Source organism: Pseudorca crassidens, chromosome 9, assembly GCF_039906515.1.
Source record: "Pseudorca crassidens isolate mPseCra1 chromosome 9, mPseCra1.hap1, whole genome shotgun sequence".
NCBI lineage: Eukaryota > Metazoa > Chordata > Mammalia > Artiodactyla > Delphinidae > Pseudorca > Pseudorca crassidens.
Genome location: NC_090304.1, coordinates 89,324,908 through 89,351,362, shown reverse-complemented (window position 1 = coordinate 89,351,362; position 26,455 = coordinate 89,324,908). Strand labels below are relative to the sequence as shown.

The 26,455-nt window shown below is 38.0% G+C and overlaps 1 protein-coding gene across 6 annotated transcripts in view; it reads right to left on the bottom strand.

Annotated features, from left to right (window-relative positions):
* The window catches only part of SIK2 (salt inducible kinase 2), a 132,222-nt gene that overhangs the window by 32,034 nt on the left and 73,733 nt on the right, over positions 1 to 26,455 (bottom strand). For all 6 annotated transcript variants that reach the window (XM_067750979.1, XM_067750982.1, XM_067750980.1 and 3 more), the window contains exons 4-6: positions 16,110 to 16,271; positions 1,632 to 1,756; positions 1,077 to 1,200 (exon numbers count right to left, since the gene is read on the bottom strand). In XM_067750979.1, the coding sequence (XP_067607080.1) occupies positions 1,077 to 1,200; positions 1,632 to 1,756; positions 16,110 to 16,271 (411 nt within the window). The remainder of the gene's footprint in view (positions 1 to 1,076; positions 1,201 to 1,631; positions 1,757 to 16,109; positions 16,272 to 26,455) is intronic.

Sequence of the window (26,455 nt, the reverse complement as noted above, 5' to 3'; positions counted from 1 at the left end):
TACAAACAATAAATGCTAGAGAGTGTGTGGAGAAAAGGGAACTCTCCTGCACCGCTGGTGGGAATGTAAATTGATACAGCCACTATGCAGAACAGTATGGAGGTTCCTTAAAAAACTAAAAATAGAACTACCATACGACCCAGCAATTCCACTACTGGGCATATACGCTGAGAAAACCGTAATTCAAAAAGATACATATACCACAAATGTTCACTGCAGCACTATTTACATAGCCAGGACATGGAAGCAACCTAAATGTCCGTTGACAGATGAATGGATAAAGAAGATGTGGTACATATATACAATGGAATATTACTCAGCCATAAAAGGGAATGAAATTGAGTCATTTGTAATGAGGTGGATGGACCTAGAGTCTGTCATACAGAGTGAAGTAAGTCAGAAAGAGAAAAACAAATACCGTATGCTAATACACATATATGGAATCTAAAAAAACGGTACTGATGAACCTAGTGGCAGGGCAGGAATGAAGATGCAGACCTACTAGAGAATGGAATTGAGGACACCAGGGGGGAAGGGGAAGCTGGGACGAAGTAAAGAGTAGCACTGACATATATACACTACCAAATGTAAAACAGCTAGCTAGTGGGAAGCAGCTGCATAGCACAGGGAGATCAGCTGGGTGCTTTGTGATGACCTAGAGGGGTGGGATAGGGAGGGTGGGAGGGAGGGAGACGCAAGAGGAAAGAGATATGGGAACATATGTATATGTATAACTGAGTCACTTTGTCGTACAGAAGAAACTAACACAACATTGTAAAGCATTTATACTCCAATAAATATATATAAAAATATAAATAAACCTGGGACATTTATAGACAAGGGTAAATGGGAAGACTTGCTGTTCTTAATCTGGGAAATTTTCTGTTTCCAGTTATGAGTAGGAAGATTAGAATTTCTCTCACCTACATGGAAGGGGTTGCTTATTTCTACGGCTTTTAAAGTGACTCGGTCACTTTATTTGGCACCCAAACTTAGAAAAAGAGAAGCCTTTGTTTAGGCACTCATTTTCAGAACAAATTTTGTAAAACATAATTTTAAGATAAACAGGTTGTTACCTTCTGACATGAAATACGGAATCCGGAATCTTCCTTCTAACACTCTCTGCCTCAAAATTGGAAGAGTCGGTCCATCAAAAGGTAGAGCTCCACAGACAAGGACGTAAAGAACAACTCCCATGCTCTAGGGAAGAAAACAATGCAGTCTCTTTTCTACTGAGAACTTCAAACACTTTGTTTTCCTAAATATCCTCAGGGCTCTTAAAATCATATGGACTGAAAAATTCCTGTTTGAATTTACTATTTTCTCAGAATTAAAAAAAAAAATCTGAAATGCTGACCAGTGCAATAAAGCATCCTATAATAAATACCAAAAGAATTAAATTAAATCATTTTGATTACTAAACTTTAAATCATTGCTGATATTAGTATGATAACATCTTTCCCTAGAAATTCTTTCCTAGAATCTAATTCAAGATGCTCTAATTTTAGTCCAGTGGACAGGGAAAGTATGAACTATTGACTACGTGTTAGGTACCGAGAGATTCCGAGATGGGCCAGAGTACCAAGTATTATCATTATAGATGCATTTAACACAGCAAAGCAAAGAAATACCCAAATATCCAGCTGTGGTCCTTCATACTGCTGCCCTTCAAAGACTTCTGGGGCTGCATAAGGGGGGCTGCCACACCATGTTGCCAGCAGTTCACCACTTTTAAAGAAATTTCCAAAACCGAAATCTATTGGGATGGAAATAAATGTTACTTTCATCTGTGCTCTAAAACTATACTGAATTTCTCATAATAATTTTATAATATGCTACATTAACAATATCACCACTATTCACTCTGTGAGAATGCGATGGCATGTATCTTATGATGTTTCCTTAGCACTTAGCACAATGAATAGCAAATATTAAGTACTCAGTAAATATTTGTTGAATGAATGTGTTAATGAATTAAGTTTTCTTCTCAAAGAGAATGAGCGAGAGGCTGGAAAAAGACTTTATCTCTTGTATTTTTAAGGCTGAAAGAAAAATCCACTGATATGGACAATCAACTTGAATTTGATAATCTTAGAATTTCAATTACTCCATGATTAAGAGCTCTTGAGCTTGTATGGTTTATAAAAAAAGAAACAAATGAGTAAAACTCTAAGATATTTACCTAAACACAACCAAGGGACCGGCTGCTCTCACAGCCCCAGGCTAGCAAGATAAATATAACATTTTAAGGCAACTGAGGACAGTGTTTCCTAAGTAACAGCTCTCTAAGTGTTGGCCCGCACATCCTGAATTAGGCAGATACTTATCTGAATAGCTCATTAACATGCAATGGCCATGTGACCCAGCCACAGGCCACCTATCACCAATATCACTTGTTTACTCATTTATGGAACGCGGTGGCATTATACTTCAAAATCGTTAATGGCCTTCTCCTTACGATATTAGTCACACTGAATCTGCAGCTTTGATAAACAGCATGCCCTCTGGAAACACTGTACTCAGATGCCTTCAATATGCATGAAAGTTACAGCAGAAGACAAATGCAGTGAGATTTGGTATAAATGCAAGCTTGTGCTCTTTTGCTAAGCCTTCACATAGTCACATGGTCTTAGTGAAGGAACAAATTCCTGTTGTTTTGTAAGTTAGAGCCAAAATGTCTCATGCTGCAACAGACTCCTGGCTGAAGGATACACCTCAGTGATGGGAACTGGCTCTACTCTGGCTGGTATACGCAGTGCATGGAGAGTGAGCTTTCGGTGGTGCCCCAAGGGGACTGGAACAAGTCTCCGGCGCCAGACTGACTGGCTGCGTGACATGTGTTCAGTCTTTGTGAGCCTCAGTCTCCCCAGCTGTAACACTGAAACATCGTAGTCAGCAGGTTGTTATGGGGATCCAATGAGTTAACAGAAACTCACACTCCACTCACACCCTGAGACTATGGTGCGCTTCTGTACCTTAGGGGAGGCATTCTCTAAGCTCCCTGACATAAGCAGTAGTAACAGACACAGTCATGATCCCCAACACCACAGCCTCATGGCAGAGTACGACCTATGAAGTTAGGGAGACCTACAGCTGATTTCCAGTTTTGCCACTTTCTAGCCTCAAGGCCCCTACGTAAATTATTTAATTTTCCTGAACCTTATTTTCTGTATCTATAAGTGAGGGGATAATCCACCTACCCAGATAGGATGCTGTGAGGATTAAATGAGACTAAGAATGTAGAATGCCTGGAGCACAGCAGATGTGAAGTGTCAGCTACCAAAGCCATCATTACCAATTACTGCCTTTCAGAGAAAAGGGTCCTGAGAAAATACACAGGAAGGGTAAAGACAGTGTGGAGAAGCTTAAGCGTTCATGAGAGAAAAGATGGTGCATGTGGGGAAAGAGATGGTGCATCTAAACCTGGTGGAACACAGCTGTGGCCTGTCCTTGGCATCCAGGAGTACGAGGCGACGAGAACACCTCCCTCCACAACGTAACTGCAGTTCAGTCCTATGCTCGGCTTTCCAAAATGACTGTCAGAGAGGTCTTATCTTCTCAATTCCACCTGTAGGACTAACCACTCACATCACATCACAACCCATGTGTCCATATTGATAGGTGTTTCTAATTTTCTAGAAAAACTATACTCTCAAACGATCCAAGGACTAGATGTTCAAATAACATTTAAAGAGGAAAATGTTACTTTCACTCACAGAAAAGCCCAAGAAGCTCTGGGAAGTGTGTTTGGAGATCATGAAATAGGTCCAATAATTGCTGTACTTTAAACCGTAATCACAGGATGAGTTTTAGCACATGTAAGTTGAGAATACTCTCTAAATAGCACTGGAACGTTTTAACGTCTCACAGAGCCATTCCAGAACTCCTTCATTCTGAACCTCCCCCGACTCTTGTAGAACGAACTCAAAGAGTGACTGGGACAGAGGTCTGTCAGGAAGGTGGCCTGGACTCTTTACTCCCCTAGGCTCTCTCACTGGACACTTCATAGGCAGGAAGAGAGCAAAAACTAGGAAAGCACCATGGTGCCTGTAGTAGCCTAGTCTCAACCTTGGCTGTACACATCTGGGACAAAGAAAGCGTCCTGTTACCTTAGAAGAAAAAAGGTACTAAACAGATGTTACTTCTATTTCCTGTAGGTAACTGAAGAAAACAGGAACTTGAGTCTGTAGGAACATTAAGAGAAGCACCGAAAGAAAATCAGGTTCATTAAAATTATTATAATAGCATTTATGTAGATGTCTTCTATAACCCTGTCAAAGCACTTAAATATTTTATTTGTAATTATCTGATGTATGGGTTAAGGAAAGCTTTGGAGTCAGGCAAATCTTGGGTTCTCCTCTTAGCTGTGTGATCTCGGGCAAATTACTAATTTCTCAGAGCCTTGGTTTCCTCATTTGCAAAATGCGGACAATGTCTACACTTCACAAAGTTATTATGAGTAACATATACTCACAATAAGTGAGTATATGTAGATAAGTACACTTACATCATAAGTAGATAACATAATAATGCTTTAGGCATGCTATTGAAACAAAGCAGGTGCTCAATAAACAGTAGCCACTGAGTAAGCTACTCAACAGAAGAGAAGAATAGCAATTCTTCTTCTTGTTTTACTTATCTGTCTTCTCTATCAGACTAAACTCCTTGAGAGTAGAGAAGGGGGAAATGATATATGTCTGTTCCCCTAGGACTTAGTACGCTGTCAGCACACAGCAGCTGTTCAACAAAGGTTTGCTGAATGAATATGCTGTCATCGTGTCTTTTAAAAGTGTCAGAAGCTGACCTAAGCTCTCCTAAGATAATTTCTTCTTAGTAACCCCATGAGGTATCCTTATTTTAGGAAAGAGTGAGGGTAGAAAGTTAAGTACCTTGCTAGAGGTTACACTAAATTGCAGACTTACCAAGTCTGGCTACAGAGCTCTCACTGTTAACCACCTTTATGTCTTTCTCTGGTACAGTGATATGTAGCTATTTTTGAGCAGGTTAATAATTGTCAGGTTTAAGAAGTGGCAATGGGAAAACACTTAAAAATAAAAGCCTTTTTATTTCTTCACAGGAATCTGGACAATTTGCTTCATTCACAGTCTGCAGCTTTCTGCCTAAAAGCATATAGTGAAATGAGGGGCGAGCAAGAGGGATGAAATACGAGAACGGCAGAGCTATGCAGGATTTTTTTCTTTAAAAATTTATTTATTATTTATTTGGCTGCTCCAGGTCTTTGTTGCCACGTGTGGGATCTTTAGTTGTGGTATGCGAACTCTTAGTTGCAGCATGTGGGATCTAGTTCCCTGACCAGGGATCAAACCCGGGCTCCCTGCATTGGGAGTGTGGAGTCTTAGCCACTGGACTACCAGGGAAGTCCCAGGATTTCTTTCTTATCGCTATTTATTCATGTGGAATGGTTATTTAATGTTTCATCACACCAACCAAATTCATTGCTTCCTTCATTAAACATTTGAGTGCATACATGTGTCAACCACTGTGCAAACACAGAAGATAGTCTCATAACAACAGAGAATAATCAAAGACCCCACATTATCACCTGACTTTTGAAAAGCATTATGAAAACAGTCACATGGGCATTCCTCTCTATGCTAGACCCAGACCCAGCCTGGCTTTGCTGGAAAGGAAAGTTTAATGTCTAGTTTAATGTCTTCTCAAATGTTCTGATCTACAAGTTAATACCTCAAATGATGGCTGCTATGTCCCTCAGACACTTTTTTGCTTCCTGTTTCTCTGTCATAGAATGTATGCCATGCTATGTTGGATTCACTTTGATAGTTTTAATTTCCAAATAGTTTTACAGAAGAGTTGCAACAATAAAGTGAGAATTCCCTATGCCCTTTATCCAGCTTCCTCCCCTAATGTTAACATTTTACATAACTCTATTAGTAAAATTATCAAAACTAAGAAAGTAACACTGGGCTTCCTTGGTGGCGCAGTGGTTAAGAATCCGCCTGACAGTGCAGGGGACATGGGTTCAAGCCCTGGTCCGGGAAGATCCCACATGCCTCGGAGCAACTAAGCCTGTGCACCACAACTACTGAGCCCGTGCTCTAGAGCCCATAAGCCAAGCTACTGAGCCTGCGCACCACAACTACTGAAGCCCGCACGCACCTACAGCCCTTGCTCTGCAACAAGATAAGCCACCGCAATGAGAAGCCCGTGCACCGCAACGAAGAGTAGCCCCCGCTCGCCGCAACTAGAGAAAGCCTGCGCGCCCCAACTAGAGAAAGCCTGCGCGCAGCAACGAAGACCCAACACAGTCAAAAAAAAAAAAAAAAAAATTAAAAAAAAAGTAACACTGATTCAGTACTATTAATTAAACCATGGACTTCATTAAGAGTTCTCCAGTGTTCTCTCTAACGTCCTCTCTCACTGCAGGGTTCCACAATGCACTTAGTTGTCATGACTCCTTAGTCTTCTCTAATTTCTAATAGTTCCTCAGTCTCTCCTTGTCTTTCTTGACCATGACCAGTGCTGGTCAGGTATTTTGTAGACTGTCTCTCAGTTTGGGTTTGCTGGATGTTTTCTCATGATTAGATTAAAATGATTGCTTTTTGGGAAGAACATCACAGAGGTGAAGTGCTCTTCTCAGGGCATCATATGATGGGGTGCAGGTATTATGGCTTAATTATTGGTGGAGTTAACCTTGATCTGTGGATTAAGGTGGTGTCTTTTGGGTTACCCCATTATAAAGTTACTATTTTTCCCCTTGAGATTAATAAATAAATATTTTAAAGATATATTGAGTCTATATATACCCTGTTTCTCCTTAAACTTTCACCCATTAATTTAGCATTCGTAGGCAGATCTTGATTGCAGCAACGATTACTGTGATGTTCTAACGGTGAGCTTTCATTTCCCTCATTCCTTCTACAGTTATTAATTACAACTCTTCAAGAGTTGTCCCTTCTTCCTCTCTTATTTATTTACTCATTAAACTATTGTTTATTTTTTACAATACTGTCATATTATATTCATCATAAGTATTTATTTTATTCTTTGGGTTATAATTCAATACTATTGTTATTTATTTTGATGCTTAAATAGTTCCAGCTTTGGCCACTAGGAGCTAATTCAGGTTGGCTCCTGTATCCTTTCAACATGCCCCCATCCTTATAAAATTTCATTTTAAGTATTTCCTTATCTCTTGGTACCAGATGTTCCAGGCTCATCTTGTACTTTCCTGCCCCATCCCATGAATCAACTGCTTTTCCAAGGAGCCCTGATTCCTTTTTTTTTTTTTTTTGTTTTTGCGGTACACGGGCCTCTCACTGTTGTGGCCTCTCCCGTTGCGGAGCACAGGCTCCGGACGCGCAGGCTCAGCGGCCATGGCTCACGGGCCCAGCCGCTCCGCGGCACGTGGGATCCTCCCGCACCGGGGCACGAACCTGCGTCCCCTACATCGGCAGGCGGACTCCCAACCACTGCACCACCAGGGAAGCCCGCCCTGATTCCTTTTACAGAGTAATGGTATTTAGAAACCAAGACTAAGACCTAGATGTACTCACTGCAACTGGGCTGTCACTGAGTCTAGGCCCTGTCATCAAACAGAGGAAATATACATATGAATGCTTATCAGTGTACACACACACACACACACACACACTCCTACATTTGTTTTTGTGCCTGTCTATATGTATATGTATTAAGAAAAAACAATAACCCATGAATTCATACTGATACTTCTCACTCCAATTCAGGGTTCAGACTAGCATTATTTTGATACTATTTTTATTCATACATGATTGACTAAACAACTCTGACAAAATTTTGAAGGTATAAAGAAGTTTTTTTCCTCTGCGGTAATTTGTCATTTGTATGGGAGTAATTGGTGGGAGTAATTGCTTGAACTCTCACTCATAACATACCTTGAATTAGTCAGATCAATCAAGATTTTCAACATTTCTTGAGCACAGTAGGGAAAAGACAAATCTTTCTCAAAGAACCTCTTAGCTTCACAATTTTAAGATACGAAATCATAAGAAGTTTTTGAAACAAAATGACAACTAGTCCTTCAACATGGTGTATGAATTATAATCAAATCCAAAAACCATTTATGTCTTGCCAACTTTGGACTAGGCATTACACACTTGGTATTTTTGTATATATTATCTCATTTAATCATGATGACAGCCCTGTGAGGTATGAATGTCCTTACCTTACAAAGGGGGAAACTGAAAGTAGTTAACCGAATTGCCCAAATATCTACAGCTGCAAGTAGCTTAGCCAGTATTCAAATACACGGCCTTTGAACTCCAAGCCAGGTGTTCTTTTTTTTTACTATACCACAGATGTTCTAAGAACGTCACTAGTCAGAGAAGTTGTTTTTATTTTTTTTGTTGTAAGGCCTCATAGTCAGAGAAGTTTAATCCAACTTAAAATTGGAGATAAGGCTGTTATAAACCCAGGAAAAATTCTTTACATTATATAGAGATGAGAGATTTTCTAATTTATCCCTCTGCTAGCAGAAGTCGACAAATGAGGGCTTTCTCATCTCTACAATATTGAATGCTATGTTAAAAGCATCCTTAATAAATGAATGGGAATAATTAAGATGTTTGCAAAGTAAATGTCAAATATACACTTACATTCATTTTAGAAATCTATATTGATTTTAAGAATGTGTTAAAATAGACACATCTTGTCCTTTTCATGTGAAGATGATTTATGTTCCTATCCCTACAACGCTAAGGCATGTACTCCAAGTTTTTACTTTAACGTTAGTTTTGAGATTTCCTGATATATCCATATTTTCTCACCTGGTTTCTGTGTGGCCTAAAATGTTGATAGAAGAGAGTGTTTGGGGTAGAGTCTCTAACCACATTAATTAGTGTTGACTGACTCATGGAAATCAACTTGGCCTTAAAAGCTGAGTCTTCTAATTACCTCTTATCTAACTAGTAACAGACCATGGATATATTTGAAAACAGTATTAGAACTACTATTATTGTTTTCTGCTTTATATTTTGAAAGTGACTGACCTGAATCTTCATGATAACAAAAATTAATTATTATTACTGTCGTCACTAAATCACATAAATTATCAGTGCCCAATCGTCATTAGCAAAGGGCTAACATTTTAGGAATAACAGGGCCTTCCTTACACAGAGTAAATAAGCTGATTACTGTCTGATGGGAACAAAGCACATTAGTGAATACTGTCGGAGTGAAATAGATCAAACATTAGCATGCATACAAATCATCTGGGGAACCTGCTAAAATGCAGATTCTGATTCAGTAGGCCGAGGGGTGGGCTTGAGAGTCTGCACTTCTAACAGACATCCCAAGTGATGCTCATGCTGGTCCCCAGACCACTCTTCCAGTAGCCGGGAAATAAAGAATGAAACGGAGGTTTTGAAAAAGATACAGGTGTTAAACAGTTTGTCGCTGTTTATTGTTGCAAAATAATTATAATTACTAAATACTTTCAAGATTTAATATTTAAATAACAAAGACTAAATAGAAGTCGTTAGGTAAACAATTTAAATCATTATTTTAAAAAGGAAAAAAGCAACCAAAACATTGAAAACCAGTCTTCAAGCTAAGAGAAAGTAAATGATTTCTAGGAATCAACACAACCAAGGCAATTTTTAATCTCCAGCAGTGTGTTATAATGTCTAATTTATAATTTTAAAAATCCTCCTACAGAGAAGCAGATGGTTTTAGGGTTAAATTTATCCTTGTTTCTAAAATTACCAGTAGAATTCAGATATCCAGTCTTGCTGAAGAGTTACACATCTTTTGTAGTTATTATAATAGGAACGAAGAAGACAATTATGAGGAAATGAAAGCGGACAAATGAAAGGTAGTAGAGTGTGGAGACGGAGCTGACCCACTGCACAAACTGAATACCGATCAGCCAACGCTGACGTCACTGCATACCTTGTTGCCCACCAGCAAGAGGCCAGCTGCACAGTTTACTTCCAAACACCAGTCACTCCCTCCCTACCTGACAAGAGGACACAAGAACAATCATCACAGTTGAGATGAAATGTGATTCTGCTGACCACTGTGAGACATCTATTTGTTCAATGAGAGAGTTCAGTGAGCTAAGAAGCAAGTAAACGCTCTTCCTCAGCCCAAAATGGAGTGGGGGAGGCGGAGGGAGGTGAAGAGGGGAAACACAAAACAAAAGGAAACAAAACCCTTTGAGCTGTCTTCCATATTCCAGGCTTAATGTGCGGCTAGTGCTAAGTAGGCTTGAAGGATAAAGACAAGGTCTCATTGTGTTTGCTGATGCAAAAGCTCTTTGCACATTTTACATAATACTAGTGGCAGGAGGATAACAAATGGAAGACTTTTAATAAATATTTCACTAACAAAACCTGCTTCAGCCTCTCCCACCCTTTTTCGGTTCCAGGGCACAAAACTAGAATTATATATACAGAAACCCTGTCTCAAGGTCTTCTAATAAGCAGGAAGGTTGTTAGAAGCAGTCATGAGAGATGATGGGCTACTCAGAGATCATAGGTCAATTCAGAAAGGAAGCATTCCTCTTGGGCTAAAGACAAGTGACTTGTGATGCACAGGTAAGATTAATCAGGCTTATATCACATTACTAATTACACTGAAGGTTCCTCCAAGGGAAAAAAAAATTAATTTACATCAAGCAGAGACAATTTAGAATATAAATGATAAACTTTCCTTGTACCTCTGAGATTTGTATTAATAAGGCTTTAAACCTTGGTAATTAAAAAAAAAAGACACGGTGGGGGGGTTATATGGCTATCAAACTTTTCAGAATTTGTTTTCACATGGAATCAATTATACACTGAATACAAATAATAGCTACCTTTTATGAGTGTTTACATGGTGCCAGGAACCTTAATTAACAATTTATTTGGGACTTCCCTGGTGGTCCAGTGGGTAAGACTCCATGTTCCCAATGCAGGGGGCCTGGGTTCAATCCCTGGTCGGGGAACTAGATCCTGCATGTATGCCACAACTAAGAGTTCACATGCCACAACTAAGGAGCCCTCATGTCGCAACTAAGAGTCTGCATCCCGCAACTGAGAAGTCCACATGCTGCAACTGAGAAGTCTGCATGCCGAAACTAAGACCCAGCACAGCCAAAATAGATAAGTAAATAAATAAATATATTAAAAAGCAAAACAAAAGCCCCCAATTTATTTAACAAAATCTTAGCTAGCACTAACTATGTACCAGGCACTGTTCTAAGAACTTTGCAAATATTAACTAATAACCACTATGAGATATGAACTTCTGTCATTCCCTCTTAACTGATAAGGAAACTGAGGACAGAGAGGTTAGGTAATGTGTCCAAGGTCATGCAGCTAGTAAGTGCAGTGCCAGGGTTCAAATCCAGGTAGCCTGGCTCTAGAGCCCATAATCTTACCTATGACCTCTCTGTGTCTTAACATTATCACTAATCCCTACAATGTTCCTGAGAAATGGATTAATCTCTGTTTAACAGATTTGGAAACCTAGGCTCAGTGAGGTTAATTAATCAGCCCAAGGTCACACAGCTACTAATGGCACAGCCAGAATTTGTACCAGTACTGTCTGATATCAAACTCCACATTCTTTATGAGAAGCCTTGTTTGAATTGTGATATTTTCTGAAAACCTCCTCTGAGTAATTCATACATATTAATTCTTATCTAAGTATTCATTATAAACATTTCAGATTAGGAAAGTTGAAGAATAAAACTAAATGTCCTTCATCTATTTACTCTCAAGTTAATGCCTAAATAGTCATAGCCAAAATAGCGTGGAGGAAACAGTACTGCAATTATCAAAACCAATGAAAGGGACTTCCCTGGTGGTGCAGTGGTTAAGAATCTGCCTGCCAATGCAGGGGACATGGGTTCGAGCCTTGGTCCGGGAAGATCCCACATGCCACAGAGTAACTAAGCCTGTGTGCCACAACTACTGAAGCCCGCGCGCCTAGAGCCCGTGCTCCGCAACAAGAGAAGCTACCACAGTGAGAAGCCCGTGCACCGCAATGAACAGCAGCTCCCGCTTCACTGCAACTAGAGAAAGCCTGCACACAGCAACGAAGACCCAATGCAGCCAAAAATAAATAAATACATTTATATATAAAAAAAAAACTAATGAAAGCCAAAATTTCTTTGCATTCTGCCTCTTACTCTGAATATCCTAACACTCGTATTTTGCGATGGCTGTAGGTCTCATAATTGAGGCGATGAGCACACACAGGTGTGGATGAATTCATGGCCCACCAGTGTCTGACGTTTTTACCCGCTGGAGGAGCATAAACGAGAAGCTGATTTCAAAACCAAGTTTCTGTATTTATTAAAATGAACCACGTCTGATACTTCTATTCCATTTTCTGTCTTATAAAGAGACAAATGTTTTAATTTAAATCTAGTTTTGGTTTGCACTTCTCTTCAACTTCAACATACAAGATGGTTAAAACACTTCATTTATTCAGCCCATTTAGCAATTAAAGAGATCTTCATAAGCAGAATAAACAGAGATAGTATAATTTGAGAGAATAATTCTGTATTTTATTCTGAGGTTTTGTAATTTTTCCATGGAGCCCCATCTTTCCTACATGTATTAGATTTCTTTAAATTCAAGAAGAATCCTCAGAGATCAGAAGATGATATTTTTAAAGGGAAGCAGGGCCATAAAAAAGTTATAAAAATCTATGGATTAAAACAAATACCCTGGAGAAGTTCTTTTACAGCATTGGAACACATCTAAACTTCTGATGACATGTGGAATCCTCCATGATCTGGCTCTGCCTACCTGTCCAGGCTCTTTTCCTATCATTCCTCACTGGCACTTATGCTCCACTAGCCCTGGTCTGTAGTTTCCCTACACACTTTGAGTTCTCTGGGCTGCCTGCCTTTGCATGTGCTGATCCATTTGCCTAGAGCTGCCATCCCTACCTCACCCCCTCAACAAACTCTCCTCCTTTCTCCTTCTCTCCCCCAATCCCACCACAAATGCCTCCTTCTTAATCAAGTCTTAGCTAATAATTTCCCTGATTCTTCCAGGCAAGTTAGTCGTCCTCCCAGCCTCATAGCCTGTATGACAGTTATCTTTTTATGTTATATTTACTTAAAGGTCTGGTTCTGGATTAACTCCTTAAGGTAAGAGCAGAGTTGAGTGTTTTTGTATTGCTGTTGTTTTTGTCTTGAAATATTTGAATCTCCAGGATTTAGCCCAGGAGCATAGTAGATACTTAATAAACATTTGCTAAAATTTGGGGTAAATGGTGGTGAGGATGACAGTGAAAAAAATGTGGGCAATAAGAAATTTGAACACTTAGCTATACTGCGTGTACATGTATGTGTGTGTGTGTATCTACTTGTGAGATATGGAATTAAGGACACTAAATGTATAAATACAGAATGATGGAACCCAAAATTCAGTTAGTGAGTACTCCTTGAGGAATAACTGAAAAACAATGTTTAGAAAATACAACATGGTGCAGTGGAAGAAGCCAGATACTGTGGTCAGAGAGATCTAGGCTTGAATTCCAGGTCTGCTACTTATTATCTGAACTGCCTTAGGAAGTTATTTAATATCTTTGTGTTTCAGTTTTTTCATCTGAAAACAGAGTACCTGCAAATAATGAAGGCTCAATAAATGTTAGCTGTGATACTAGCTTAACCAGAGAGAACAACTTTAGGTCTCTGAGATTTTACCTGTCTTCTAGATAAAAATTAGAAGGCCTTGAATTTCAGATATTCAAAAATAAAAATAGCAAAAACAAACAAATAATTAGATTTCACATAATGACAGAAATACTGGGTTTATCTACCTATACTATAGGCTAGAATTATAGAAGACATTATTACAGCCAGGCAAAACTTGGTTATAACCTTAATGGAATGTTCTGCATATTTTGTTTGCAAGGTTTTTTGATGTTCTATTTTGACACTGTAATTCCTATAGCATATGACTCCCACCTCTAACCTTTCTTTCTCTGCCTGAAATGACTCCCAGAACTCCTTTAAGGTATTGTTTTTGGTGCAAGTTTTGTTTTGGCAATAAAGGAATGTAAAGGTGAAGCAGGGGTTTCCCCTTCTTTCTACAGAGTAAAGAACTTCAAAAAAACAAGAGTCCTCTCTGAGAAGGACAATTTTAGGGCAGCTGATGCTTTCAAGGAGAAGTGAACAAAAAATTACAGTGAAGTGCACTACAGAAAGTTTGCAAAAAGGAGTGAAATGAATGAGACCAATGGAAGGGCCAAAAGAAGGAAAACTGGGAGAAATGAACACACATTATAAATTACAGAAACACTAATACTGTATTTTTAAAACAAGATAAATCAGTATAGATCTTCATATATAATGGGAATGTAGCAAATTAACTTAAAAAACAGTCTTATTCAGGCAATTCCATTAGGAAAAAAAAAAAAATCACAGACTACAGAATGAAAAATCCATTACTTCCCTGAAACAAATGTGACATTGGCGTTTAAAATTAATTATTAAAATTAAAGTAAGTAAAAATTATTTGCCTTCTCTAAAATGCCCAAGTTGAAAATGAATGATAAATGGCATAGAAATAAACCAGTTAAATGTACAAATCAGAGGCTTTTCACTTATATTTTATACCACAGTGCAGCAAACTAAGGCAGTTGTTTTCTCCCTAAACTTAGTGAGTCCAGTGAGTATCCAACCTAGCTAGTCAACCACTTCTTGGTCAGCTTCTCTCATGTGGATGCCTCTGTCCCTCTTTAATACCCTAAGACAAAACACCACCGCTTACAACTTTGCTAAGCTTTTGCTCTGTGCCCCTTATTTTCTTCCAAACCCTAACCAGAATAAATCTCTCTCTCTCCTTCCCACACCTACAACCTCTACTGCTGTACTCTAGCACACACCCACATTTTCTTAATTGGAATACTGCATTAGGTTCCTGATTAGTCTTCCTGTCTTCAGTCTCACCCCCATCTCCCACCTATCTTCACTCTGTGGACAGAGAGACATCTTTCTAACATGCAAATCTAATCATCTTGTCCCAGTCCCACTTCATCTCCATCCCCGCCTTAAAATTTCCAATAGGCTATGCTCCCTATTACCTACAGAATAAACTCTAAAATCTTTTTCATGGCCTTCAAGACCTTCATATTCTGATCTTCGCCTACCTGCTCTTCCTGTATCAATCCCCCATAACTACAGATCTTACATTTAACTAATATTGAGCAATGGTTCCCCACCATTACAATTTCAATCTCTTTCTCTCTCTTGTACCTGTGGTTATTTACATAGTTCACCTGTCCTACTTCTGTTTACCTCCCTGGCAAGCTTCTAACTCATCTCTCAAGCCTAGTTCAAAGAGTTCCTTCTTTGTGCAGCTTCCTGACTTCTCAGATAGACTGATGTTCCTACATCTATATTCCTATTGCACTCTGTACATATATTTTTTGGCAACTATTATATTGTATTTTCATTATTCTTATTTCCGCACCAGACTTTTAAGATCACAGGAAATGACTTTTTGATTTGAATCCTTAGTACCTAGCATAGCACAGTACCTGACACATAAATATTTATTGACTGAATGAGAGTTTTGACCATGTGAAAAAGGAAACTTGGAATATAAAATATTTATAAAAGATTTTGCGAATTGTGAAAAGGGTAGGAGGAAAACTAGCAAAATAATCCTTAGTCACCATGTTATAAATCAAAACCCTATTGTATCAGAAGAAGGCAAGGTGCTTCTCATTCTACTGCCGTTACCTCCTTTGTCATTCTTCTGTCTACAATCTCTTTGCAGCCACCAGTCATAATTAAGAGAGCAGGGTAGAGCACCAGCAACCTATGCTACTCCTCCAGACCTATCAGCCCCTCCAATCATCACACACTCAGTGGAGTGCCACAAAGGGGCCTGAACACAAATCAGACTGAGGATACAAATCAGACCCCAGTCGTAGTCCTGCCACAGTGTGCGTTGATAAGGAACTTATTTCCCTTACTTTTCATTATTACACATAGGACTAAGGAAATGAATAAAATACATTCTGAGAGAGCTTGATGTCATGGGTGGAGGCTCCTGAATCTCTGCCTGAAGGTCTGTTTCTGCACCCTGAGTGCCACGGCTCATATCTGATCACGTTAGAGCCAGCTGTGTCCCAGTTACCTGCTATTTTGATATTCATGTTGTTATCCAGCAGAAGATTTTCAGCCTTGAGGTCACGGTGCACAATCTTCCGACCATGACAGTAATCAACAGCAGACAGGATTTGCCAGAATTTGCGCCTCGCCTCAGACTCATTTAACCGGCCGTGGTTAGCAAGGTAGTCTGTAAAAGAAGAAAGAATTGAGAATTATTCACACACACCAAAAAACCCCACTATTAGTATTCAGGATTCTTTTTTTTCCTCTCAAAAAGTGCTTTTTAGAATCTCAAAATTAGTTAATAACAATAACAATAAAAGAATGAATGAAGGGAAATACAGCACACAGAGACTCAAGTTCAAGGTCTTGGCTAAGTGCCTTTTCCTCTCTGTGCCTCAACTTCCTCAATCATAAAATGAGAGGGTTGGTCCTTTTTTTTTTAATTGATGTATAGTAGATGTACAATATCATGTAAGTTACAGGTGTACAATATAGTAATCCACAATTTCCAAAGGTTATACTCCACTTATAGTTAGCCTATAAAATATAGGCTATATTCCCCGTGTTGTACAATATATCCTGGTAGATTGTTTTATACCTAATAGTCTGTATCTCTTAATCCTGTTACCCCTATATTGCCCCTCCCTGCTTCCCTCTCCCCACTGGTAATCACTACTTTGTTCCCTATATCTGAGTCTGCTTCTTTTTTGTTATATTCACTAGTTTCTTGTATTTTTTAGATTCCACATATAAGTGATATCATACAGTAAACAAACAACAAAAAGAGTTCTTTTAATAATGAGAGTTAGTGTTCAAGTAAAACGCTGTTTTCCAAGTTCCTTGCCCTGAGAAAAGTAATTCTAATCATATTTTCACTGGAGCCCAGATACGTGGAGAGAGCCCAAGACCAGACAATAGCAACTGGCATAATATCCACAGTACAATTCAAAATGCTTTTTTAGGTTAAGAGATACAAACTATCATGTATAAAATAAACAAGCAACCAGGATATATTGTACAGCACAGGGAAATATAGTCAATATTTTGTAATAACTTTAAATGGGGTAAATCTGTAAAAATACTGAATCAATATGTTGTAAACCTGCAATAATCATATTATAAATCAACTATACTTCAATTAAAAAAATGTCTTTTAAAGCCCAAACACTCTCTCTGTTCTTTGTTGAAAAATTTATTGAATATTTTTCCTAACCACATTTTAAAAATAAAATTTATTTAAAACAAAGAACATGAATAAATTCTGACATCTCATCAGAAGAGGGATATCTTTCCTTTAAACAACCATTCATGAAGTTATTGTACAAACCACCTGTAAAAGGAGATACGATGGTCCCTGAAAGTAACTTAAATAATTCTCACCCTGTTCTCCTAATCAGTGGAGCAATTCTGATATACCCCAAAACATGCAGACTTGTTCTCAAAACCATGTTCTTTAAAGAAATATACTGTGCAAGATACATTAGCTATTTTTGTGCTATGTTATAATATCTATTAAAGAAGTTTATTTGAAAATTAATTCTGTATGAATTAATTCTGTATGAATTCAATAAAACTAAAAACAATTTATTCAAGTTTTACCTGAAGATCTAAAAGCCCTCTGAAATGGTCTTTTGAGGGAAAGGGGGTCAACATAAACCTTGAAACGCTTTCCTATTTAAGATTATTTTATGAAGTTAGGAACTGTATGAATGAATGAATATTTATAGTCACCTTCACATATTTTCTGCTCCAGGCTTTGGTTTTACTAGTTTTTAAATTCCATGCCTTGGCTCATGCCATCCTCAATATTTATTATAAAATTTACTAACATTTGTAAAGTACTTTACAGTTTATAAAGCATGTTCATGTCACAGTATCTCACTTAAGCTTCCTAAAAGCCCTCTATGATAACTACTACTCTAATTCCCATTTTGTAGATGAGGAAACTGAAGATCAGAGTCATTAAGTAATCTGGCTGAATTCAGACAACTGGTAAGTGAATGGCTGATCTGGAACTAGAAACTTTGAAAAAAACTGTTTTAAAACTGTAACAAGCTTCTTTACTAGACTCCTACTGAAATCCTAACTATCCTTCCAAAACCCTGCTCAAATGCCACTTTGCCCTAAAACAGTCCCTCATCACTCAGGTAGTAATCTCTTTCCTCTGAACTCCTTATCACTTATACCACACTGCCTCACACTTTAATTATCTGTATATGTATCATAATATCTCAATGTGCGTGCACATCTGGGTGCACATGCAGACACAAACAGCCCTAATTCTAACACTCTGTGTATAAGAAAATAAAAGATACCATCATTTAAGCTTCCTGAGGATAGGGGCCATGTCATTCTCTTCTGCACTCCCCACACTGCTTAGCACTATGCACAAAACAGCACAAGTGAAGTACTTACTAAATACTTGTCTGACTAGTGTCTTAATATGGATGGTATCATGAAACGCTCCAAAAACAGTATTATAAAAGTGTGGAGTAGGAGTGCTATACTCTACATGTTATAGGCTTTAAATGTAACTGAACATTTTGTATATTTTTCTATATCTGCTAGTATCACAAACCAAGATGATCAGCTCGTCACAACTCCCCACTGCCTTTACAGAGCACACACAGTAGCCATTCATACTTGTGAAGGGGAAAAAAGGATCACTTAAGAACTAATATGTAGACTTTTCAGCCAAAATGTCCAAACTGTTATCAGAGTGACTATGTCTAAGTAAACTGGCAAGTAAACAGTGTGCTTTCTATTCAAAAGAGTAAACCAGAGCCTCATTTCTATACTGGATGAGCTGGGAAATCTAATAAAGGATTGGATCCTTGGGCAAACAGAAATTCCCAAGGGGAATGCAATACGTTTTCTGTAAGGGATTATATTTTGGCTAGCTAGTAATATCTTTCCTAATATTCCACACAAATGCTACTTAAACTGTATCTATCACTAAATGAGACAATTTTTTCACAAATGATTGACTTCTCCAAATAGACAAAATTTCTTCCTGTTGAAAATTCTGCATCAATGGGTCAATGGGAAAGATTTTTGAGATTTCGACAACACAGAGAAACCTAACAGATCCAATGTGAACAAGTACAAGTTAATACATGTGGAAAAATAACCTGAACTATTGCCTACAAAATGAGTCTTGGGAAGCACAGTAGAATCTACAGTAATTGTTTTTTGAAGCGATCAGTCCAAACTGGAACCGCTACAGCCAAGGGGGTGAAAAAGCTTTGAAGCCTGGCAGGAAGGGGACTGTCTGAAAAACAAAGGTGTGGTATATCTGAACCTAAAATTACCGTTTGAAGCTACAGTCATCACATGTCAATAAGCCTGTAACACACAGTGAGAAAAATGACAACATCCATGTTCCAGAGATTAAGAGACCAACTATTTAAAGAGATGGTATTTTCACTTCTTAAGTGAAAATCTCAGCAAGTATTTAAGCATATCTATGATCTTCCCCACTCTTTGATTTCTGCAGTGTAAACATCCTTCAAAACTATACTATTTGCTGAGAGATGAGAAAGTAACTGAGGCAAAAACCTGTGGCTGCAAATTACATCAGTTTAGGTTTAGTATATCATCCCCATTGAGGGGCACTGTTATCAATCCAAGCTCAAATTAATGCACAAGGTCTAAAGAGAACATGCAAAAAGCACACATTTCACATTAAAAAACTACTTAATTATGGTAACAGAAAAAACTTATATACTATACATAGAGAATCTGAAAGATGCTACCAGAAAACTACTAGAGCTAATCAATGAATTTGGTAAAGTTGCAGGATACAAAATTCATGCACAGAAATCTCTTGCATTCCTATACACTAATGATGAAAAATCTGAAAGAGAAATTAAGGAAACACTCCTATTTACCACTGCAACAAAAAGAATAAAATACCTAGGAATAAACCTACCTAAGGAGACAAAAGACCTGTATGCAGAAAACTATAAGACATTGATGAAAGAAATTAAAGTTGATACAAACAGATGGAGAGATATACCATGTTCTTGAATTGGAAGAATAAACATTGTGAAAATGACTATACTACCCAAACCAATCTACAGATTCAATGCAATCCCTATCAAACTACCAATGGCATTTTTCACAGAACTAGAACAAAAAATTTCACAATTTGTATGGAAACACAAAAGACCCTGAACAGCCAAAGGATCTTGAGAAAGAAAAACGGAGCTGGAGGAATCAGGCTCCCAGACTTCTGATGATATTACAAAGCTACAGTAATCAAGACAATATGGTACTGGCACAAAAACAGAAATACCGATCAATGGAACAGGATAGAATGCCCAGAGATAAACCCACACACATATGGTCACCTTATCTTTGATAAAGGAGGCAAGAATATACAGTGGAGAAAAGACAGCCTCTTCAATAAGTGGTGCTGGGAAAACTGGACAGCTACATGTAAAAGAATGAAATTAGAACACTTCCTAACACCATACACAAAAATAAACTCAAAATGGATTAAAGACCTAAATGTAAGGCCAGACACTATAAAAACTCTTAGAGGAAAACATAGGCAGAACACTCTATGACATAAATCACAGCAAGATCCTTTTTGACCCACCTCCTCCTAGAGAAATGGAAATAAAAATAAACAAATGGGACCTAATGAAACTTAAAAGCTTTTGCACAGCAAAGGAAACCATAAACAAGATGAAAAGACAACCCTCAGAATGGGAGAAAATATTTGCAAATGAAGCAACTGACAAAGGATTAATCTCCAAAATTTACAAGCAGCTCATGCAGCTCAATAACAGAAAAACAAACAACCCAATCCAAAAATGCGCAGAAGACCTAAACAGACATTTCTCCAAAGAAGATATACAGATTGCCAACAAACACATAAAGGATGTTCAACATCACTAGTCATTAGAGAAATGCAAATCAAAACTACAAGATATCACCTCACATCGGTCAGAAGGGCCATCATCAAAAAATCTACAAACAATAAATGCTGGAGAGGGTGTGGAGAAAAGGGAACCCTCTTGTACTGTTGGTGAGAATGTAAATTGATATAGCCACTGTGGAGAACAGTATGGAGGTTCCTTAAAAAACTAAAAATAGAACTACCATATGACCCAGCAATCCCACTACTGGGCATACACCCCGAGAAAACCATAATTCAAAAAGAGTCATGTACCACAATGTTCACTGCAGCACTATTTACAATAGCCAGGTCATGGAAGCAACCCAAATGCCCATTGACTGGACGACTGGATAAAGAAGATGTGGCACATATATACAATGGAATATTACTCAGCCATAAAAAGAAATGAAATTGAGTTATTTGCAGTGAGGTGGATGGACCTAGAGACTGTCATACAGAGTGAAGTAAGTCAGAAAGAGAAAAACCAATACTGTACGCTAACACATATATATGGAATCTAAAGAAAAAAAAAGTTCTGAAGAATCTCGGGGCAGGACAGGAATAAAGACACAGATGTAGAGAATGGACTTGAGGACATGGGGCGGTGGAAGGGTAAGCTGGGACGAAGTGAGAGAGTGGCAATGGACATATATACACTACCAAATGTAAAACAGATAGCTAGTGGGAAGCAGCTGCGTGGCACAGGGAGATCAGCTCGGTGTTTTATGTCCACCTAGAGGGGTGGTATAGGGAGGGTGGGAGGGAGATGCAAGAGGGAGGAGAAATGGGGATAAATGTATATGTATAGCTAATTCACTTTGTTATACAGAAGAAACTAACACCATTGTAAAGCAATTATACTCCAATAAAGATGTTAAAAAAAAAAACCTTATGAGTGTAATAGCAATTCTCTATACTAATTGCCTATGTGTGTATTTTTGATGACTGGATACAGTTTAAAAAATTCTTCTTTCCTATGTTTACATTTGTTCTGATTGTTAAGTGAAATTTAATTTTATGTTTGTTGGTTTTAATAAGAAAACTCTTTAAGGCTATATTTTGTATGTCCTCCCCCACCCCCCAATTTTGCTCTTACGGTAACTGATTTTTATTGTATTTTTACAAAAACCATGGTCTGTGACAGACAGGCCAATCAAAAAAATTGGTGTTTCAATACTGATAATTTGAGAAATACTGATAATTTGAGAAATACTGGGATAGACAAGTAAACAGGCAATTATAATAAACTGTGATAAAGGCTAGCACAGGAATAAATATATCCTAATAAGTATTTCTGCATTTTAAATTTAAAATTTTTTATTATAGAAGTTTCAAACATAAATGAAAGTAGAGAAAATACTGGGTTGGCCAAAAAGTGTCTTCGGTTTTTAAGTAAAAATAAAAGAGACATTTTTCATTTTTACCAAGAAGTTTATTGAACAATGTATTCACCCTTCTGTTCTACTACCTTCTGCCGTTTTTCAGACAAGTTCATAATTCTATCTTCCCAAAACTTTTATCTCTTTGAGCAAAGAACTGTTCCAGGTGCCTTTTACAGTCTTCCAGGGAATTGAAATTTTTTCCATTAAGAGAATTTTGTAAAGACCTAAATAAATGGAAATCCAAGGTGCAACATCTGGTGAATATGGCGGATGAATCAGAACTTCCCAGCCAAGCTGTAAGTTTTTGCCAAAGAAACACGTGGTCTTGCATTATCCTGATGGAAGATTATGCATTTTCTGTTGACTAATTCCGGACGCTTTTCGTTGAGTGCTGCCTTCGGTTGGTCTAATTGGGAGCAGTACTTGTTGGAATTAATCATTTGGTTTTCCGGAAGGAGCTCATAATAGAGGACTCCCTTCCAATCCCACCATATACACATCACCTTCTTTGGACGAAGACTGGCCTTTGGTATGGTTGGTGGTGGTTCATTTCGTTTGCCCCATGATCTCTTCCATTTCACATTATTATTATTTTTTAATTATTATTTTTTTTTGTGGTACGCGGGCCTCTCACTGCTGTGGCCTCTCCCGTTGCGGAGCACAGGCTCCGGACGCGCAGGCTCTGCGGCCATGGCTCACGGGCCCAGCCGCTCCGCTGCACGTGGGATCTTCCCGGACAGGGGCACGAACCCGTGTCCCCTGCATCGGCAGGCGGACTCTCAACCACTGTGCCACCAGGGAAGCTCCCCATTTCACATTATTGTAGTGTCCACTTTTCATAGCCCGTCACAATTTGTTTTAAAAAAGGAACGTTTTCATTACGTTTAAGTAGAGAATTGCATGTGGATATACGGTCCAGAAGGTTTTTTTGCTTAACTTATGTGGAACCCAAATATCAAAGTGATTAACATAACCAAGCTGGTGAAAATGATTTTTAGAGCTTGATTTGGATCTTTTGAGTACGTCAGCTATCTCCCGCATGGTACAATATTGATTGTCCCCAATTAATGTCTCAATTTGTTCACTATCAACTTCAACTGGTCTACCTGACTGTGGAGCATCGTCCAGTGAGAAATCTCTAGCACGAGACTTCGCAAACCACTTTTGACACGTTCGATCAGTCACAGCACCTCCTCTGTACACTGCACAAATCTTTTTTTGCATTTCGGCTGCGTTTTTACCTTTCTTGAAATAATAAAGCATATGCTGAAAATGTTGCTTTTTTTCTTCCATCTTTAATACTAAAATGGCTACACAAAAATTCGCCAATTTTGATAAGTCTTTTTAAAATGCATGCTGATGTGACAACTGTCACATACAATCTAACAAAATTGTTTTGAATGAAGTTAAGGACAACTAAGTGCTTCCAGAGCCATCTTACGGAAAAAACCAAATGAACCTTTTGGCCAACCCAATAATATAATGAATCCTCCAGATTTAAAAGTTATCAACATTTTGCCATGCTTGCTTCATTTATCCTTTTTTTCCTTCCTTTTCTTCCTTCTTCCCTCTCTCCTTTCCTTCCTTCTTCTTTTTTGTTGTAGTAACCTAAGGCAAATCATTTTGTTTCACCCTAAATACTTTTTACGTATCTCTAAAATAAATGGCATTTTCTTACACAACCACAGTACCATTATCACACCTAACAAAATGAACAACTCTTTTAATACCATCTAATATGCAGTTTGAATTCAAATCTCCCCAGCTGGTTTATTTGAGTCAGGATCCAAATAAGATGTATATTTTGTATTTGCTTATTTTGTCTTTGCAATCCTTTTATTCTGGAACAGCCCCCCACTGACACCCCCACCTTCCTTTTTTTTTCCCCATGCTACTGACTTCTTAAAGAAACTGGGTCAGCTGTCCTATAGAATTTCTGGATTTGTCCTTTGCTTCCTCATGATATTATTTAACATATTCTTCTATCTTCCGTATTTCCTATAATTTGGAATTCAAGTATAAAGTATAGAATAGATTCAGGTTTAATTTTTTTTGGAGGGTGGCGAGAATATGTCATAGGCGCATCTACTTGGATAAATATAATGTGGTTCTCCTGCTTTTAGGAATGCTAAGATTGATCAGTGAGTTCGGGGGTGGGGGAGTGGTAATACCTTGATCCTTCAATTAAAGATTCTCGTCACTTTTCCTTGTAATATGGCCCTCAAGCTCCAGTGTACATCAGAACCCTTAGTGGGTTTGTTACAACAAATTACTGGGACCTACCTTCAGAGTTCCTGATAAAGTAGGTGTTGGAAAGGGCCCAGAAATTCATATATTTTTAAGAGGTGCACAGGGGAAGCTTAAGATATTGGAACAGGGGCCACACTGAGACCACAGCACTAATATTAATATTTATTGGTACCTTAATCAATTATTTCATTGGGGTTACGAAATTGTGAGTTTCTAATTTTGTTTTATTCCTGCTACATTTATTAGATGAAATTCTTCTGCTGTCAGTAAGGGCTATTTAGTTATCCTGAAATACAACTAAAACAGATCAAGAAGTATGAATGCTTAATTCTTCCTCATTAAGTAACAATTTTCAGAGTAAGAGGACGGCACACTAGCTACTTCCAATGATAACTAGTAAGATTTGTGTTTATTTTTTAGCTTGCTTTTTTTTCTCTCTCTCTTATGATTCTCTAAAGTATCATAATGACTGCATGGATTTTTACATGTTCTACTATTTCAATCAACTACAGTCATCGCTCGTTTTGATGCTCAAATTTTCCCATCTTTGACCAGTGGGAACCCCTTTATACTGTTTTTTTTTTTTTAAAACATGACCACAGAAATAATGCCTTTGTTGCCTTCTGGCATAATAAAAATGTCTGACGCTTATCTTGGATACTTCCTGCCCCCAACCAGGAATCAGTAATTTTTTTCAAGAAGCCTTGGTTGTTTTTACTGGGGAATGGTATCTGGGTGCTCAAGGCACTTTCTACTACTGGGTTGGTACTGTTTCTAAGCCTTTTCAGGGACAGACTAGGAAATAAGTGAGGAAAAAAAAAATAAATGAATTCATTCCCTTTCAAATTTGGCATTATAGGAATTAGTTTTCTTTGATTTTTATATTTGTATTTCTTTTTCTCTTACATAAAAGATCCTGGTTCTTAACATTAACATAAATTACTTGCTTTATCCTACAATACATGAAATAGTTTCAAAATAGCTATACTAATACTACTACTAACAAGAAAATTACTGATGAAGTTGAAAAGCTAACATTTCTTTGCAGCTCTTTTTATCTTGACATTATATTGTCCTAAGAATATACTGTTTTATCTAAATACTACCTTTTAAAGTTACTTAAAAGCTAGTTCTGTGTGTTGTGTTGCTAACATGATATAAAGATAGTATATTTATGTGTTTGTTTACAAATATTAGGGGTTATCTTTCTTTCTCCTGTTTGATTTAACCTTATTTTTTGATCATGTAAAATACTTACCTGTTGTTTAATATGATGCTGAAGTTAAAACTATGTAATAAGGGACTTCCCTGATGGCACAGTGGTTAAGAATCCGCCTGCCAATGCAGGGGACACGGGTTCAAGTCCTGGCCCGGGGAAGATCCCACATGCCACGGAGCAACTAAGCCCGTGAGCCACAACTACTGAGCCTGCATGCCACAACTACTGAGCCTGTGTGCAACAACTAGTGACGCCCGCGCACCTAGAGCTCATGCTCCACAACAAGAGAAGCCACTGCAACGAGAAGCCCGCACACTGCAAGGAAGAGTAGCCCCCCGCTCACTGCAACTAGAGAAAGCCCGTGCGCAGCAACCAAGACCCAATACAGCCAAAAATAAATAACAAACAAACAATGTAATAAGATATAGTCTGAGAAGACTTGCTTCCATCCCTGTTTCCTTCCTCTGCCTATAGGTAACTGTTTTTATTAGTGTTTGGTTTACCCTTTCTGTGTTTCATTTTATATGTGAAAATATGTACATATATCTCACACAAAAACGTTTATCCCTTCTTTTCTCCACTTCGTAGCATTATATAGAAATCTTCCACAT